This window comes from Fistularia commersonii, chromosome 9, assembly GCF_037954325.1.
Source record: "Fistularia commersonii isolate RoL2024-O1a breed Wild chromosome 9, RoL_Fcom_v1.0, whole genome shotgun sequence".
NCBI lineage: Eukaryota > Metazoa > Chordata > Actinopteri > Syngnathiformes > Fistulariidae > Fistularia > Fistularia commersonii.
In genome coordinates, this window is record NC_141292.1 from 1,507,501 (window position 1) to 1,524,320 (window position 16,820).

The 16,820-nt window shown below is 44.9% G+C and overlaps 2 protein-coding genes across 5 annotated transcripts in view; one reads left to right on the forward strand and one right to left on the reverse strand.

Moving 5' to 3' along the window:
- zdhhc8a (zDHHC palmitoyltransferase 8a) overlaps positions 1-13,867 on the reverse strand; it is a 20,276-nt gene extending 6,409 nt beyond the window's left edge. For 2 of the 4 annotated variants that reach the window (XM_086151820.1, XM_086151819.1), the window contains exons 1-3: positions 13,575-13,823; positions 1,936-2,057; positions 1,686-1,843 (exon numbers count right to left, since the gene is read on the reverse strand). In XM_086151820.1, the coding sequence (XP_086007946.1) occupies positions 1,686-1,843; positions 1,936-2,057; positions 13,575-13,678 (384 nt within the window). In that variant the 5' untranslated portion in view covers positions 13,679-13,823. Of the gene's footprint in view, positions 1-1,685; positions 1,844-1,935; positions 2,058-13,574 lie in introns of all 4 variants that reach the window. The other 2 variants (XM_086151822.1, XM_086151821.1) reach the window with 2 other exon arrangements.
- A 182-nt stretch (positions 13,868-14,049) lies between these two features.
- Positions 14,050-16,450, forward strand: ora5 (olfactory receptor class A related 5). Its single transcript, XM_086153033.1, has one exon. It carries the CDS (start codon positions 15,368-15,370, stop codon positions 16,379-16,381), a length of 1,014 nt encoding a protein of 337 aa, XP_086009159.1. The 5' UTR covers positions 14,050-15,367; the 3' UTR covers positions 16,382-16,450.
- Positions 16,451-16,820: the final 370 nt, after the last annotated feature.

Sequence of the window (16,820 nt, forward strand, 5' to 3'; positions counted from 1 at the left end):
TGTCTGAGGCCTCCTCTTCTGTTCGGAGATGTTTTTTTTTTTTTATGTTTTGGCCAAAGATGAATAGCAGAATTTCCGTCTTCAAGCGAGCGTCCCTTGTCCTTCGGGTGGAGGTCCAGGCCGGGAGTCCTCGTCCCGGAGTGTCGGGCCGCAGTTGTTTGGACTCGATAATGTAGATATCATCACGATCCTCGATGCGGCGATAGAAGACGCCACGCTCTTTTGTCCTTTCGCCCCTCGGGGTGCAGCGGTTTTTGCCATTAGAACTGAAGAACCTCTGGACTGAAGTGAAGAAACTCAAGTCCTGTTGCCGAGACGATTTCGCCATTTTTTTTTTTTACATTTTTTTCTTCTTTATTATTATTTTTTTCAAGTTGGCGCTGGATGACGGCATCTTTTACTCTTTATTTTCTGGAGATATTTATTTACCTGTGAGACGATATACCATTTCTGCGGTGCATTGAGTGCTGTTTTTGCTGTCTACTTATTTGTGGATGTCTTGCTATTAATAAAGAATAATAAAAGATAAGATAAACTGTGTGACAGTTATAATGTCAAAAAAAAAGTAAAATAAATATGAATATAAATATAAGTGGAAAGGCAGAAGACAGACAACAACAATACATCCACAAATGAATAGACAGCATATAAATAGAAAGCAGACAACAACAACATCATCAGGGATAGCAATGATAACAGTAACAATAATAATAATAATAATGATAATAATAAAAATAATAATAATAACAATAATAATCTTCCTTTTCTGTTATCTGTCTCTTATTATATTTATTATCTATCGCTTATTATCTTTTTATTATCTTCCTTTTATAACGGAAGATAATAATAATAATGATACATTATCATTATTATTATTATTATTATCTTCTGTCTTCTTTCTCTCTATTTATATTTATATTCATGTTTATTTTGCTTATTTTTTTATATATATATATATATATATATTTTTTTTTTTTCAGAATGGCGCTGGATGACGGCATCTTTTACTCTTTATTTTCTTGAGATATTTATTTACCTGTGGGCTGATAAACCATTTCTGCAGTGCACAGATGCTGCTGTTGTCTTTTTTTGCCGTCTATTTATTTGTCTTGCTATTAATAAAGGATAATAAAATATAAGATAAACCGTGTGACAGTTATGAGGTCAAAAAAAAGGAAAACAAATATGAATACAAATATAAATATACAAGAAATCCACAAATAAATAGATAAATAGATAATATTATATGAATAGATAGCAGACAACAACAAGAACATCATCAGCGATAACAATTATAACAATAATAATAGTAATAATAATAATAATAATAATAAATCTTCCTTTTTGTTATCTGTCTCTTATTATATTTATTATCTTTCACTTATTATCTTTTTATTATCTTCCTTTGATAATGCAAGATGATAATGATAATACATAATAATAATAATTATTATTATTATCATTATTGTTATTATTATTATCGTCTGTCTTCTTTCTCTCTATTTCTATTTATATTCATATTTATTTTCCTTTTTTTTTCACATTATATCTTACGCTGCTGTGACTAAGGAATTTCCCCAATGGGGATCAATAAAGTTCATTTCATTTTATCTTATCTTACAATTCCCTCCCCAAGAATCCCCTTATCTTTGTTTGAATGTTTTGCACGATCCGTTACCACTGACCTCCACGCAGTGGTCGCACACGCTGCAGTGGGAGCAGCGCGGCGGCCTGTAGAAATGACAGGAAGCGCACCACTTCATCCGCACTTGGACGCCCTTCACGTCCACGTTCTTGTACAGCGGCGCCCGGAACTCGTCGTCCTTGTCCTCGTCCTCGTTGGCTGAGGAGCGAATGTTTAAAAAAAAAAAAACGTGATACGGATCTCCCTGCATCCTCCCGTGCAAGACAGATAACATCAACCTGATTACCGACCCATCGGGAGCACGCCGGCGTCCATAAAGGTTGCCATGGTGAAGTTGGCCAGCACAAAAAGGAAAAGGATGGCGCAGCATGGCGGCACGGCGGGGCAGATGGTCACAGCCAGCCACGGGCATCTGAGTACGACAACAGCAGAAGAGTCAATGGAACACACACACACACACACACACACACACACACACATAATGCAATAGTAACTTCAGTGCAGGGGCGTCAATCTCATTTTCACCGAACGTCATGGTTGCCCTCACATGTAAATGAAACAGTATAAATGGAGCTAAATGTAAAGCTTCTCTTTTGCTGTTTTCTAATTGTCTCTTTATTTATATTTAAATTCATATTTATTGACACTTATAACTGTACCCGCTCTGACAAATAATCCCCTGTGGGGATTAATCAAGTTAATCTTATCCTTGATGTTGAATAACTCTGATTTTTTTTTTTACTCATTCAGATCCTAAATGTTACATATGTATTTGCATCGATGTAAAAAAATATATTTTTACAAGTAGCTCTGTTGAAAGGGTGTTTTTGGATGCACCGCCGTCGTTTGGCATTTAATTCTTGGACAATTTGTTGTTTTACCGGAAGGCTAACTTTAGCATACTTAGCTCTGTGTTTGGTGTGAAAATAGCGACGTAGCTTGTACTTTTTGACAAGCGACTTCGGAGTTATTTATTTGAAGACAGTCAAATTTTTTAAGAGGTTCCCGCGGGCCTCATAAAATGACGTGGCGGGCCACATTCGGCCCGCGGGCCTTGAGTTTGACACGTGTGATTTAGGGGATAATCTTCATCCCTTTTATTATGATGGGATGTCAGAAGTAGCTGGTGATGGTGACAGAGAAGGAAAAGAGTGTATAAACGGGCTCACGTCAAAGGATTATATGACAGCGTCTAATCCTTAGAGAGTTAGAACCAACATTTATTCGCAGAGCTGATTAGTCACTGATTATTGTACAAAATCGCGAACAATTTTCCCAAAAAGGAGGCAAGAAATTCTTCAAACTAGATTAACCTGAGTAGGGGCATCTACTATGGCTATTTCTTTAATGAGTATTAAAGTTGTTCTTATATCATTTCAGCTATTACTATGTAACTGACAGGGCTTCTGGTATTAATAGTAATTAAACCCAGGACTTCAAAATGTTAATTTTGATTAATTAATTACACAGAAGTAACGCTTTAATGAGATTAATCCCTTAATCGTATTTTTAGTTTGTATCGCTGTCAGTGCTCTGTTTCCGGGGGTTACGTTTCATCGACACACAGTGTGAGAGAATAACGGATGTGGAATATGGGCCGATGCTGACTGGAGGAAATTTGAGTCATTTTAAAATTAAATTTAAGTCAGTAAATACAGCCTAAAGATGGATGCAAAAACAGAAATTACTCTCTTTGGACATCAGGAAGGAAGGAGTTTCAGTATCACAGAAACACTTCTACCCCCAGATTGCACCTCGGCAGAACAGCTAGCAAGAAGGCCGGAAATGTTAGCTTTGTTTGAGCATGCTGGTCGCTAATGCTAACTTCTTACCACCATGGGGGACGCTAATGTTAGCCTTGTACGAACATGCAGGTCGGTGATGTTAGCTTCGTACCAGCACGCTGGTCAGCGATGCTAGCACGATCGCCCGGGTCGGTAATGTGAGCTTCTGTGCTAGCATGCTAATCTGTAATGTTTGCTTTTTGCGGGATGTCAGTCTGTAATTTTAAGTTTGAAAGAGCATGCTGGTCGCTAAAGTTAGCTCTACAGGTCAGTGAATTTTACTTTAAGTGAGCAAGCAGGTCATTAATGGTTGCTTTGTCTGGGACGCAAGTCGGAAATGTTAGCCCATGAACACGCATATTACTAATGTTAGCTATGTACAGCATGCTGGTTGGTAATATTAACTTTATAAGTCGGTGATTTTTATTTTGCACGAGCACTAAGGTCGATAATGTTAAGCTTCATAAGAGCACAAACTTTGTATATCAGAGAGTTTCCAAATGTTAGCTTTGCACAACATGTAGGTCATTAATATTCGCTTTGTACTTCCACACAGATTGGTATTGTTAGCTTTGTGCTAGCACGCAGTTCTGTGAGTTTTACTTTGTACGAGCAAACAGGTAATTAATGTTAGCTTTATAGAAAGACACATACCACTGTTAGCTTTGTACAGCTGCTATTACAGCTGACAGGTAGCTGACATTAGTTTTGTGTGAGTAGCAGGTCGGTAATGTTAGCTTTGTAAAATTTGGTCACAATTTTTAGCTTTGTACAGCAAGTAAGTCACAATTGTTAACTATTTAAAGCAGGTTGCTAATGTTAGTGTTGTACAAACACACAGGTTGCTAATGTTAGCTCTGCATGAGCACGCAGGTTGGCAATATAAATAAGAGTTTATGGATTTTTAACTTTGTGTAAGCCCCCAGGTTGCTAATGCTAGTGCTGAGGGAGCACTTAGGTCATTGTTAGCTTTGTACGAGCACACAAGTCTGTTACCTTTATATAGCACGCAGGCTGGTAATGTTAGCTTCGTACGGCTCGTCGGTCGCTGATGTTAGCTTCCTTGGAACAGGCAGGTGAGTAATGTTAGCTCTTTATGGGCATGCTAGTTGGTGATGTTAACTTTGTAAGAGCTCTCGGGTCGTTCGTGTGACGTTTATACAGCACGCAATTCAGTGATTTTTACTTCATGCGAACACACAAGTTGCTAATGTTAGCCTCGTACAGCAAGTAGGTCGCTCATGTTAGTTTTGTGAGAATAGCAGTTCGGTAACGGTAACATTGTACAAGTACGTAGGGTGGTAATATTTGTTTTGCACCGCATGTAGGTCGCTAATGTTAGCTTTTTGTGAGCACTCAAGTCGCAAATGTTAACTTTGTACGAACACACAGGCCGGTAATAGCTTCGTAGTAACGTTGGCTTTGTTCGAGCACGCGGGTCGCTAATGCTAACTTTGCAGCTGAAGATAACAGCACTGTTAGCAGTAGCATGCAGATGACAACAACATATTGTGACTCAACTTTTCTGCAATTTCCACCCCTCTCACCCACGAATCCCACGTTTGTCTTGCCTGCGTCGCCACGAATGGAAGTGTGATTATATCGCTACTGTACGAGATTAGAAGCAAGGGCAGGGAAATCAGATTAAGTTAGATGGACAGGAAAGAGTCGCTGGATTATATTAGCGACGTTTGATTGAGCGGTGAATGTTTAACCTATATACGCCGCAGGAATTCTCCGCGTGGGTGTTTTCTTGGTGGAGATACAACACGATAATCCTGTTCAAGATCCCGCAAGTGGAAGCCGGAGTTGAGAGAAGAAAACTGGATTAGATTGTCCCCAGAATTTGGATTAGGGGCTCCTCAAAAGTGAATACACAATAAGGAGTCATCTTCACTCCTCCCCCTCCATCGGGTTTAGGTGCGTGGGGGATGGGTTCCCAGCGAGGGGGGCGACTGCTGATGCCGCGCCAGCTGCAGACCCAATAATCCCTGGATTATGACCTCTGGATTACAGACCATTTCTGCCGGGCCGCTGTGGAATCCTCCCATTAGATGCGAAACACCCGGGAGCCAAATCATACATCTCGCTAGGCTGCTGGACGCTATGTGTGTGTGTGTGTGTGTGTGACATCAGATGAATCTAAACGATTCACCACCGGTGGTCTCGGCCTGCAGGAGACTCCCTCTCACACACACACACACACACACACACACTGGGATCATTTCATAGCTTTGAACTATTTTAGCATAATTAAAGCTCTGAGAAGCATCGAATGTGTGACAAAGAGATTAAGGAGCATAATTTGATCCGGGCGCCGGCGCCCCCAACCCCCGACAACCTCCACCCTCCACCCTGACTCCTTATTCAGGATTTATGTTCGAACATCTCCTCGCTGCTCGTATTTGACATGTGTTTAAACCAGGGGTGACAAACGTACGGCCCGCGGGCCGGTACCGGCCCGTCAGGGGGTCCAATCCGGCCCGTGGGATAAATATACAATTTGTAAAAAAAGGCATAAAAATCATGAGCTACTTTTTGGAAATAAAAATACAGTTCCTACGTTGCCTGCAGGGGCTGCACTGTTTTAGTCGGTGTTAGCAACACAACACAACATCATGTGACTCACAACTCACAGCAACAATGCGGCTTCCGGGTGTGTAAATAGCATTTTTACTTCTTGTTAGAAATGAACCCGCTTTTTCGTCGGACCCGACACCCTCAACGGCAACATGTCGTGGCCGAAAAAGAGAAAAGTGGACGCTGCTGCAAGAAAAATGGACCACTTCTTATTTGTCGGTTGAGGTTAATAAGAAGCCTGTATAATCGGTGAGAACGCAGCAAGTTTGGGCGAAAAATGCGCAGAGAACTGAGGCGTCTTGTTGGGGAAATTTCACTTTTCTTCATGAATCTCAGGTTGTTCATCATGTTGTTGTTACATATAAAGATTGTTATAGTTTCCCTGTTCTCCTTTACACTAAAACAAAGGAAACATCTGGACTCAGTGTTACTTCTTGGTAATCACGCGACGGTTTCACCAAACCAAAATGAGTTCGACACCGATCCGACACCGATCGGCAGAACGAATCCGCGGAACCGGAGCTGGTTTGTGTTCAACAAGCCGCAACCAATAAACGATCCGCGATCGATAACCCGGTAGAAATTCACACACACACCAGCCAAACCATCAGGAGCACCCGGGGATTTGCCATCTCGCCCCGAGGACACTGCGGAGCTGGAGCTGGAAATTGAAACCGAGCCGCGTCAAAATATATTTTCTCCTGCATCGGAATCAGCAAAGATGCAGAACAGCAACACCTTCATCTTCATCATCCTCCTTTTTCAAGATGTTCCCTCAAACCAGGCGGCAGGAGAAAACCACCACCGACAGATGGGACGCCCTCGTGCGTCTGACGGTTAAATATAGAAGCCCTTATCGGAAATATCGTTTTTTTTTTTTTTTTTTTTTTTTTTCCAGAGGACGCTCGGGCTCTGAGGCCCACGTTGACACGGCAACCGCCTTTTTTTTTTTTTTTCCCCTCCAGCAGGATGTAAGTCATCGAAATCATATTCCGTCCTTAAATCTTAACACATCACGACAGCGGCCATGTTTGAAGACGACGGAACAAAGCGAAACCTGAGATCCCGCGTGTGCCGTTTTAGATATTTATTCGCCGTGGACGAGATTACAGAGCGCGGCGGCCTCTGCACGGACGCCGTCATTGGTCCGAGGCCATCTGGACGGCGGGGAGAGCGTCGCGGCGAGACAAGCCCGACCTAATGAAAGAGGCCGGGCAGAGCTGTATTAAATCACACGGCGGTAAGCTGCTCCGCAATCTGCACGCCGCCCTCATCCCCGCAGTGGGTCAGTGGCACAGCAGACGCCACGCCATCAGCCGGCCTCGCCGCCTTTTGTCCGACATCAGTGACACCGGCGGCGCGAGCGCTCGCTTACTCGCTTTCCTCCGGCGTTGATTAAACCCGAGCCGTAAATCTGCACGCCGCCTCGAATAATCCAGAAGGATCCGCCATTGGTTTGAAACATGATATTGGTTTTCGGTAAGACCTTCTGCGGTGGTCTGCGTCCACGGTTGAAGGCTAATTCAGCGTCCTCCTCTCAGATGGAGTTAGCTTTGTTAGCTTTTAGCCCGCCGCCCGGCACACTGGAGATGATGCTGGACACCAACGTGTGATCAAACATCTGCAAACATCTCTGAAGAGTCTCCAGAGAAAGACCAGGCAGCTTTGACCTTTCTTGTATGCGACATCTGTGTTTTTGGTCAAGTTTATGGTCTACATGGACGTTCTTGTACTCGTCATATCAAAAGATCTGTGACTTCTAGCGTCCTGTTTGCACGGCGAGGCTTGGAAAGTCTATGAAATACACGTCAGGATTTTTTAAAAGCGACGCTCTGGATTATAGATTATAGATGCTCAGGATCAATACATTCATTCATTATCTGCACGGCTTATCCTGCAGGCAGGGGCAATCCCAGCTGGGCGAGAGGTGGGATTCGCCACAAATGGAGACATGCAACCGTTCACCCTCCGAGACAAATAGTATCTTCATGTGATCTTCTTGATCAACTGCAGCATCTCACCAGACGTCAGCCATTGTTGTTCTTTTATTAGTATCGAAGTCATTGTATTCTTCTTCTTCTTTTCCTGAGGCTTTTTCCCTTTAGGGTCTCCACAGCGAATCAACCTTCTCCACCAAACCCTATTTTCTGTATCCTCCTCTCTTATACCAACTAACGTCCACTAATCTTCTCTTTGGTCTTCCTCTAGACCTCCTGCCTGGCAGCTCCACCTTCAGAAACCTTCTACCCAGATCTTCAACATGGTTTGGACAAGAGGAGTATTCATGTCCAAACCATCTCAGTAATCACTTTGCCTCGGTCATACATGTCCAGCACCCCGATGACAAATCCTTCTTTTCCTTTGGGCTTTTCCCTTCAGGGGTCTCCACAGTGTATCAACCTACTCCATGTAACCCTTTTCTCATCCATAAATCTTCTCTTTGGTCTTCCTCTAGACCTCCAATTCCAGCAACCATCTACCAAGATATTCGCCATCCCTCCTCCTTACATGGCCCAACCACTTCTTCTCTTCAAAGCATCAAACGTGCACAATCCCTCTGATGGACTCATTCCTGATCTTATCCATCCTGGTCGCTCCCAAAGAGAACCTCCACATCTTCATCTCTTGTATCTCCATCTCTGCCTCCTTCTTCTCCTCAATGCCACTGTTTCCAAACCATACAGCATCTCTGGTCTCACCTCCATCTCCTCCACCTTTCCTTTCATTCTGGCTGATAGTCTTGTACCTCTTTGTACCCTTGACACATTTCTCCACCCATTCCAACCTGCTTGAACCCACTTCTTCACCTCTTCTCCACACTCTCCTACGCTCTGGACTGTTGACCCTAAGTACTTGACCACCTCCAACTTCTTGATCTCCAGTCCCTGTAGCCTCACCTCTCATTCACACACATATATTCTGTCTTGCTGCAACTAACCTTCACTCCTCTCCTTTCCAGAGCATACCTCCACCTCTCTAGATGTTCCTCAGCCTGCACTCTCACTACAGATCACGATGTCATCTGCAAACATGTAAGCTATTATCAGGCAACTGGCTGCTGTCTCTCAGTGAAATCATTAAAAAGTATCCATTCAACTGCTGTCTAATAAAATATGTATGATATGCAGAAAATCCATGCAAAAAAGTTATATTTTTATATACATTTTGTAAATACATAAATGTATAAAACAATATCTGTGTTGCGTAAAGTAAATTAGGGAATGGATGAGGAAATAACTGTTCTTAAATGTCTGCTGAAGTTAGACTGAATACATTGGTGGATGGATGCTGGAATTGGAGGTCGAGAAGACTGGAAGACCAAAGAAAAGATTGATGGACGTTGTGAGAGAGGATATGAAGTTAGGACGGAGAGTTGGGTGAGATGGAGAAGGTTGATTCGCTGTGAAGACTCCTGAAGGGAAAAGCCCAAAGGAAAAGAAGGATTTGTCATCGGGGTGCAGGACATGTATGACCAAGACAAAGTGATGACTGAGATGGTTTGGACATGAACGCTCCTCTTATCGTGTCCAAACCATGGTGAAGATCTGAGAAGAGAAGATTTATGGACAGAGTGAGAGAGGATATGAAGTTAGTTGGTGTGAGAGAGGAGGATTCAGAGAGTAGGGTTTGACCAAGAAGATGGAGAAGAAGAACAAATGTCTGTGGAGGTTCCCAGTCATCCAGGTCAGCTCTTGTGGAAACCTTCTTGTGGTGGCAACTGGACTTGAATTTCTTCACTTGAGGACGTTTCACCGCCTCATCCCAGAGGCTTCTTCAGATCTGAAGATCTTGTATCTGAACTGAACATCTCAACGTCTTCAAGTGAAGAAATTCAAGTCCAGTTGCCACGACAACTATTTATAAAGGTTCGCTGGTGAAACAAGAAACCTTGTAAAAGGTTGCAATAATTCTCCGTATGTGCAATAAATCCAATAAATGTTTTACTTTCCAACTTATACATAAAATCACATGTATATTCATTAAATTACATATATCTTTTGATATATTTTTTACATACCTTTAACTTTATTTTTATTGATTTATTTTGATTTTTACTGATCTTTTATTATTGGCAAATTTTATTCTTTTTATTTTTATTTAATTTCTGATTCTGTTTCTGAAAAGCAGTTTAAGGTTGATCTCACTTTTCAAATGTTTTTTTTTTTTTTTTCTTTTTTTGGATAAATCACTCATCCACCGTTCGCTGCAGGAAAATCAGCAGCGGACCTGAAAACAAAAGACGTGGAGCCGAGAACCGAAAGGAGGGGGAACTTATGAAGACCCGAAGAGGAGGACATTTTCTCCTGGAATTCCCGGCGTGCGTGAACATTGGGAGGCCGTAGATGAGCGTCGCGGGTCGAGAGAAGTTCAAGGGCTGGAGAACAAAAGCAGGAAGCAGGTAACCGATTAATTCCATCAGCCGCAGGAAGAAGAAAAAAACACCACCTAGAATTTTGAAGGTCATTCCTGAACTCGCCCAGAGCTGCCGGGCCGTCGTCCAGATCATTGAAGCAGGTCCTTCCAACCGGATACCGCCAGATACCTCCATGACCGATGTTTGGAAGAAGCTGGAGGAACATCTAGAGAGGTGGAGGTGCGCTCCAGAGCCCGAGAGGAACGGTGGAGATGAAGAAGGTAAGGGGGGATGGTGGAAGAACCAGGTGATAGAACAATGAAAGGAAAGGCGGAGAAGCCGTGGTGTCCGGTTTGGAGACACCGAGGAGAAGACAGGAGGTGGAGATGTGGAGGTTCCTCTCTGGGAGGGAGGAGGACGGAGCAGCACATGCGAGATGTTCTGGAGAACAACGGTTTGGACATGGACAGAGGAAGGATGGTGAAGATCTGGGTAGAAGGATGCTGACGTTGGAGCCGCCAGGAAGGAGGTCTGGAAGAAGACCAGAGAGGAGGTTCATGGACGAAGCAATGGAAGTTAAAGAAGAGGGTTAGATGGAAGCAGACGATTGGCCGTGGAGAAAGCAGGGGCGTCAAACGTTCGGCCCGCGGGCCGGTATCAGCCCGCTGGAGGGTCCAACCCGGCCCGCGGAATAAAAAAATACAAAAAAAATCACTTTTTGGAACTAAAAATGTAGCATATATTGTCCACTAGGGGTGTACTGGGATTATTTTTATTATCTATCTCTTCTCCTTTACACCAAAACAAAGGAAAAATTTGGACTTCGTGTTACTTCGAGGTAATAAAGCTATGATTTTCACAGTTTCGGCCCTTTGACATCCATCGTCATTTTATACATTTAATTTTTAAAAATCATTCCAATCGTGAAACTGAGTCCGACAAATTTAACCATCCTCCTATGTTAGTTTTCTGGTAGCATCCCCGGAGTCTTAAATCAGCTTTAAAATACACTAAAAATAAAAACTTAAATTCCAATTCTTTTTCCAATCTTTTGGTTACCTTGTTAGGCTTCCTTATCCATGAAAATATTGGGTTTAAAAATTTTTGTTGTGGTTCTCTGGGCCTTTTTATTGTCGTTAGTATACCTCTCGATTTCAATAAAAAACAGAAAAATTAACCTCGAGAGAATAATATAAATAAAGTAAAGGATGTTGTGTTACCAGAATATTGGTAAGGGGTATAGAACACATCTCTGAAATGAATTGGTTGATTAATTTTTTTCACATTAAAATTAATAACTATAGTAACATCTATGGTGTTATGGGTCATTTTCGACCCGTTTATATTTTCTTCAAGAAAAAGCAAAAAAAAAAAAAAAATGTCAGCAATAGAACTTTAAAAACATTAAAAAATACAATTCTGTTCAATTTTAGAAGCATTTAACTTCCAATTACCACTTGATTTTTCTGGGTTTTTATTTTGAAAGGCGACGCTTTGCCTCCAGAACCTTAAATTGAAAATATAAACGTTGTTCTACTTCCAAAACGCGGCAGCGGCGGTGGTTTCCACCGAACCCCTCCTCCTCCTCCTCGGCCAAAGCCGCGCCGGGATAATCCGGCACAGAAAGCGATACGGCGTAATCATATTTCATAAGATAAACCGCGGCGGCGCCGATTAGCAGCGCCCGGTTAGCAGCGCCCGGTTAGCGTGGAAGGAACGGGCGCCGAAACCGAACCCTAAAAACGGACCGGTCCATTTTCACAAATCCCGGGGGGGGGAGGTTAAGGGGTCACATGACATCAACCGGGCCTTAATCCCGTCTTCACAATCTGGTGTCGGATTCCGGTGAAAGACTACAAATGGGGGGGGAGGACAGATGTTGCTCTAGAGGTCAGGGGTCGCGTCGGGGGGAGGAGGAGTTTGGATGTTCTCCTCTTCTTCTTCTTCTGATGGAACGGTCCAAACCCCCCGTTCCCCTTCTTTGGGTCGGGCCCAGTCTATATTTGTGACACATGTGGGTCACCGCGGCAACCCGAGTCGCCATGGCAACCCTCCGGGTGAACGCCCAGGGCACGGCAGGACGGAACCAGGTCAGAAGATGGAGGTTCTGGAAACAGCACGTGGAAAACAGCAACATGGTGCAGATGGATGGATGGATGGAGATGAAGATGTTTCTTCAATCATTCCAGTGTCAGTGGAACCATCTGGTTCTCCACTTGTTCTAACAACCATATTTGGATGATGGATGGAGATGTTGCTTCTATCATGCTGGAGCCCCCTGGTTCTCCACTTGCACTTCTGATCTTCTAACAAACTGCACTTTGGATGGATGGACGGATGAAGAGGTTTCTTCTGTCGCACCAGCGCTCGTGGAGCCACCTGGTCCTTCAGCTTGTTCTAACAAACTCCAACCACATTAGGATGGATGGATGGAGATATTTCTTCTATGATTCCAGTGTTAGTGGAGCCATCTGGTTCTCCACGTGTTCTTCTAATTCAATCTGATCTGCTAACAACTACACTTTAGATGGATGGATGGACAAGGGAGATGTTTCTCCTATGATTCCAGCGTTAGTGGAGTCACCTATTCCTTCAACTTGTTCTGACCAAACAACAACAACCCCTTGGGATGGATGGAGATGGAGATGTTGCTTCCATCCCACCAGCGTTTGTGGAGCCACCTGGTCCTCCAGCTTGATCGAACAAATTACAACCACATTTGGATGGATGGATGGATGGATGGATGGATGGAGATGTTTCGTCTATGATTCCAACATTAGTGAAGTCACCTGGTCCTCCAGCTTGTTCTGACCAAACTACAACCACTTAAGATGGAGGGATGGATGGAGATGGAGATGTTGCTTCAATCATCTCAGTATCAATGGACCCACCTGGTCCTCCAACTTGTTCCATCAACAAACCACGACCACCTTGAGATGCATGGATGGATGGAGATGTTGCTTCCATCATACCGCCATCAACGAAGCCACCTCTGCCTGTTCTTCTAATCCAATCTGATCTTCTACCAAACTACAACCACGGCGGGTGGATGGATGGACAGATGGAGATGTTTCTTCTCTCACAGCAGCTCTGGTGAAGCCACCCGGTCTTCCAACTTGTTCTAACAACAACCCACAACCACTTGGAACGGAGGGATGGATGAAGGGATGAAACCTACAGCCGTGCAACTTTTAAGGAAGATCTCACTTACGTGAAGACGAAGAACAAGGACGTGGATCCCACCAGGAGGCAGGCGGCCGTGCACACCGGGACGAAGGCGCTGGGCTTCAGCGATTCTGCGTCCCTCCCGGGCATCCTGTCCTCCACCTCCTCCTCCTCTTCTTCTCCTTCTTCTTCTTCCTCTCCTCCTCTCAGCAGACTCCCATACCCGCCGCGGTCTGCGCTCCTCAAGCCTCCAGCTGGAAGCTCCTGCAGGGCAAAAGGAGGACCAGGAGGCTCCGCTCCCTCCCGCGTCCCGGGTCCCGTCTGCCCCCGCCGGCGGCGGCTCTCACACGCCGGCGGCTCCGGCGTGAAGGTGGAGTCTTCGGCTTCGCGATGACGCGGCGCTCCGCTCCGCCCCTCCGCAGGCGGAGCGGAGCGCCGCCCGCGCGGAGGCCGGTGGAAGAGGCGCCACGGCCGGATGCAGACGGTGCGGCGCCCCGGTAAAGGAGGACCGGACCGGGGGGTGCGAGAATAAAAAGTTATTCTGTAAAATTAAAGATATATATTTTTTCTGCATTGCAGGTATACGCATACGTGTTTACACGTATTTGTAATTGGAGAATTTTAGGAAATACATCCTTTCTTTAATTTTAATTAGGACAGAAAATCTGCTACATACACGGTACATGGTTTTCCATTATATATATTTAATAATAAGAATACATTTTATTTAAGGTGCCTTACTTGACTCTCAAGGACACAGATAACATTTACGGAAAATACAGATTTATAAGAAACAATAAAAGTGATAGAGGTAAAAGTAAAAAAAAAATAGACTTTGTCTTTTTTTTATTCTATTTACTTTCAGTAGAAGTAGATGTTTTTCTCGGTTCCTCTAAACATCTGCTCCAGACTGCTATTGTGGAGAAATCCACAATATAGCAAATTGAATTTATACTGAACATTTTATGTACATGAAACTAGAGATCATTGTGTGTTTAAAATATTTTTCTTCTTTTTTTTTTTTCAAAAAAACCATCAGCATGTTTTTAATCACCACGCTTTCAATGAGGAGCCTAAAATGAATGAATGACAGTGAATAGTTGGATGAATTACGACGAACGGTCGCAAGTCTCTACATGATGTGTGAATAGTTTGTCTAAAGGAATAAGAGGGTGAATTATTATATTCTTTTAATGAAATGGTTGGATGTCTGTAGATGAGCTGGGAATGAATGAGTGACAGTTTGTACGCCTATAACGGGCCCTGTGATTGGTCCAGGGTGAACCCCACCTCTCGTCCAATCACAGCTGGGATAGCTTCCAGCGACCCTTGACCCCGAGTGCAAAAATTAAAACTTATTAAGTTCATGATTAAAAAAAGCTCCCCCTCTCGCCCAAATATGATTATATCCAAATAGCGAGATTTAAACAGCCGGACGTTTTGACTTTTCAAACGGGTCTGAAGATCCACTGATGTTTGAGAGACGAGATCTTCGGGGTCTGTCTGGGTCTCACCTGAAGGATTCAGGGCAGAGGTCGCCCTGCAGGAGCTTCACCTGCAGGTCCTCAGGGAGAAGGTTCAGGAGCAGAGGTAGAATAAAAATGTGAACTTCCCTTTGGTTCAGAAACGTTTTTTCCCATGAAGGTGCGTGAGGAGCTCCGTGGATTTGCTCATCCTTGAGCAGGTGATGTCGCGTGCACACCTCCACCTCCATGGGACTAAGTGATGAAGGCCCCATGAGTGACGGGGCAGGGCTTCTTCTTCTTCTTCTTCCGCTATATAAATGCCCCGCTGCGAGGCTGCTTCATTTCAAGGAAAGCAGTTCTTCTGCGAGGCCAAATGGATGCGGAGGAGCTCATCGAGTCCATCATCAGGGCGCTGATGTTCCTGGCGGGGATCCTGGGGAACAACTGGCTGGCCTTGCGCTCCATCCCGGGCGAGAGATCTGCGATCCGCACCGGCGAGGTCCTCTTCATCAACCTGGCCGTGTCCAACCTCATCACCAACTTCCTGGTGGACCTGCCGGACACCATGGCCGACATCGCCGGGCAGTGGTTCCTGGGGGAAACCTATTGCGGCGTGTTCCGCTTCAGCGCGGACCTGTCGGAGACCAGCAGCATCTTCACCACCTTCTTCATCAGCGTGTTCTGGCACCAGAAGCTGGTGGGTTCCTTGAAGAGAGGCGGCGCGCCGGTGCGGCTGGACAACCTCGGCCTGGTGGCCCGCATGCTGGCGGGGAGCTGGACGGTGGCTCTGGTTTTCAGCATTCCCCACTTTTTCTTCGTCACCCTGACGGTGGACAACGGGAGCCACAAGGACTGCATCGACCTCTTCCCCAGCGCCGTCTCCAGGCAAACCTACGATATCCTTTACCTCACCCTGGCCAACGCCCTCCCGCTGGCAGCCATCGTGTTCGCCAGCGTCCAGATCGTCATCACGCTGCTTCAGAACCGCCGCCGCATCGGACAGCGCCGGCCCGCGCCGAGCCGGGAAGCGTCCGGAAAGGATGTCCGACCCCGAGAGGAAGGGCTAAGCCCCGCGTCCGGATCCGGGGTCTACACGGGGGCGGCTCCTCCGAGTCCGGGAACGCAACCGGGCTCGGCGGAGGACCGGCGAGCCGGAACTCAAGCCGGTCCGGACGCCCAGGTGAGGGCGGCGAAGAGCGTGGTGGCCGTAGCCAGCGTCTTCCTGGTCTGCTGGCTGACTCATCTCTTCCTGCGCATCACTAACAACATCCACACCTCCTCGCTGTTGGTGGAGGTGGCCAGCTACATCGCGGCCTCCTACACCTGCATCATCCCCTACATCTTCCTGTACGGCGTGAAGAAGCTCTCTTGCTCCTGCAGACAGTAAAACAGCTGAGTGGAAATCTGAAGTGTTTTCAGTTTGTTCGTCTTCATCTGGTAAAAAAAAAAAAAAAAAAAAAAGGGATTTTGATTTGAGATGTCAAATCGAAATCCGAACCGTGGAAAATCTGCTTCCGGATCCCGGGATGATCTCGGTGATCATTAAAAACGGCTGGTTTTTAAGTTTATTTTTAAGCATCTGCAGGTGTTTTCATTTTAGGCTCGTTTTGCTCTGTTGCCGTTTCCAAATGTGGCCTCCGCCTCTCCTTTCCCACCAGCTAACTTCCTGTCCTCTTTCCCTCTGCTCTTCCTCCAGACCTCAGAATCCGTCCACAGCATCCCTCTGAGCACATCCGTCTCATTTTATCTCCAATTCCTGACAAAATAACGCTTAAGAGACCTCGGTTTTGAACGACGCTTCTGCAGCCGCGAGCCAGAAACTACAA

What these genes read in the sequence shown, in the direction of transcription:
- ora5 (XM_086153033.1), top strand. Translation starts at nt 15,368, where the DNA reads ATGGATGCGGAGGAGCTCATCGAGTCCATCATCAGGGCGCTGATGTTC.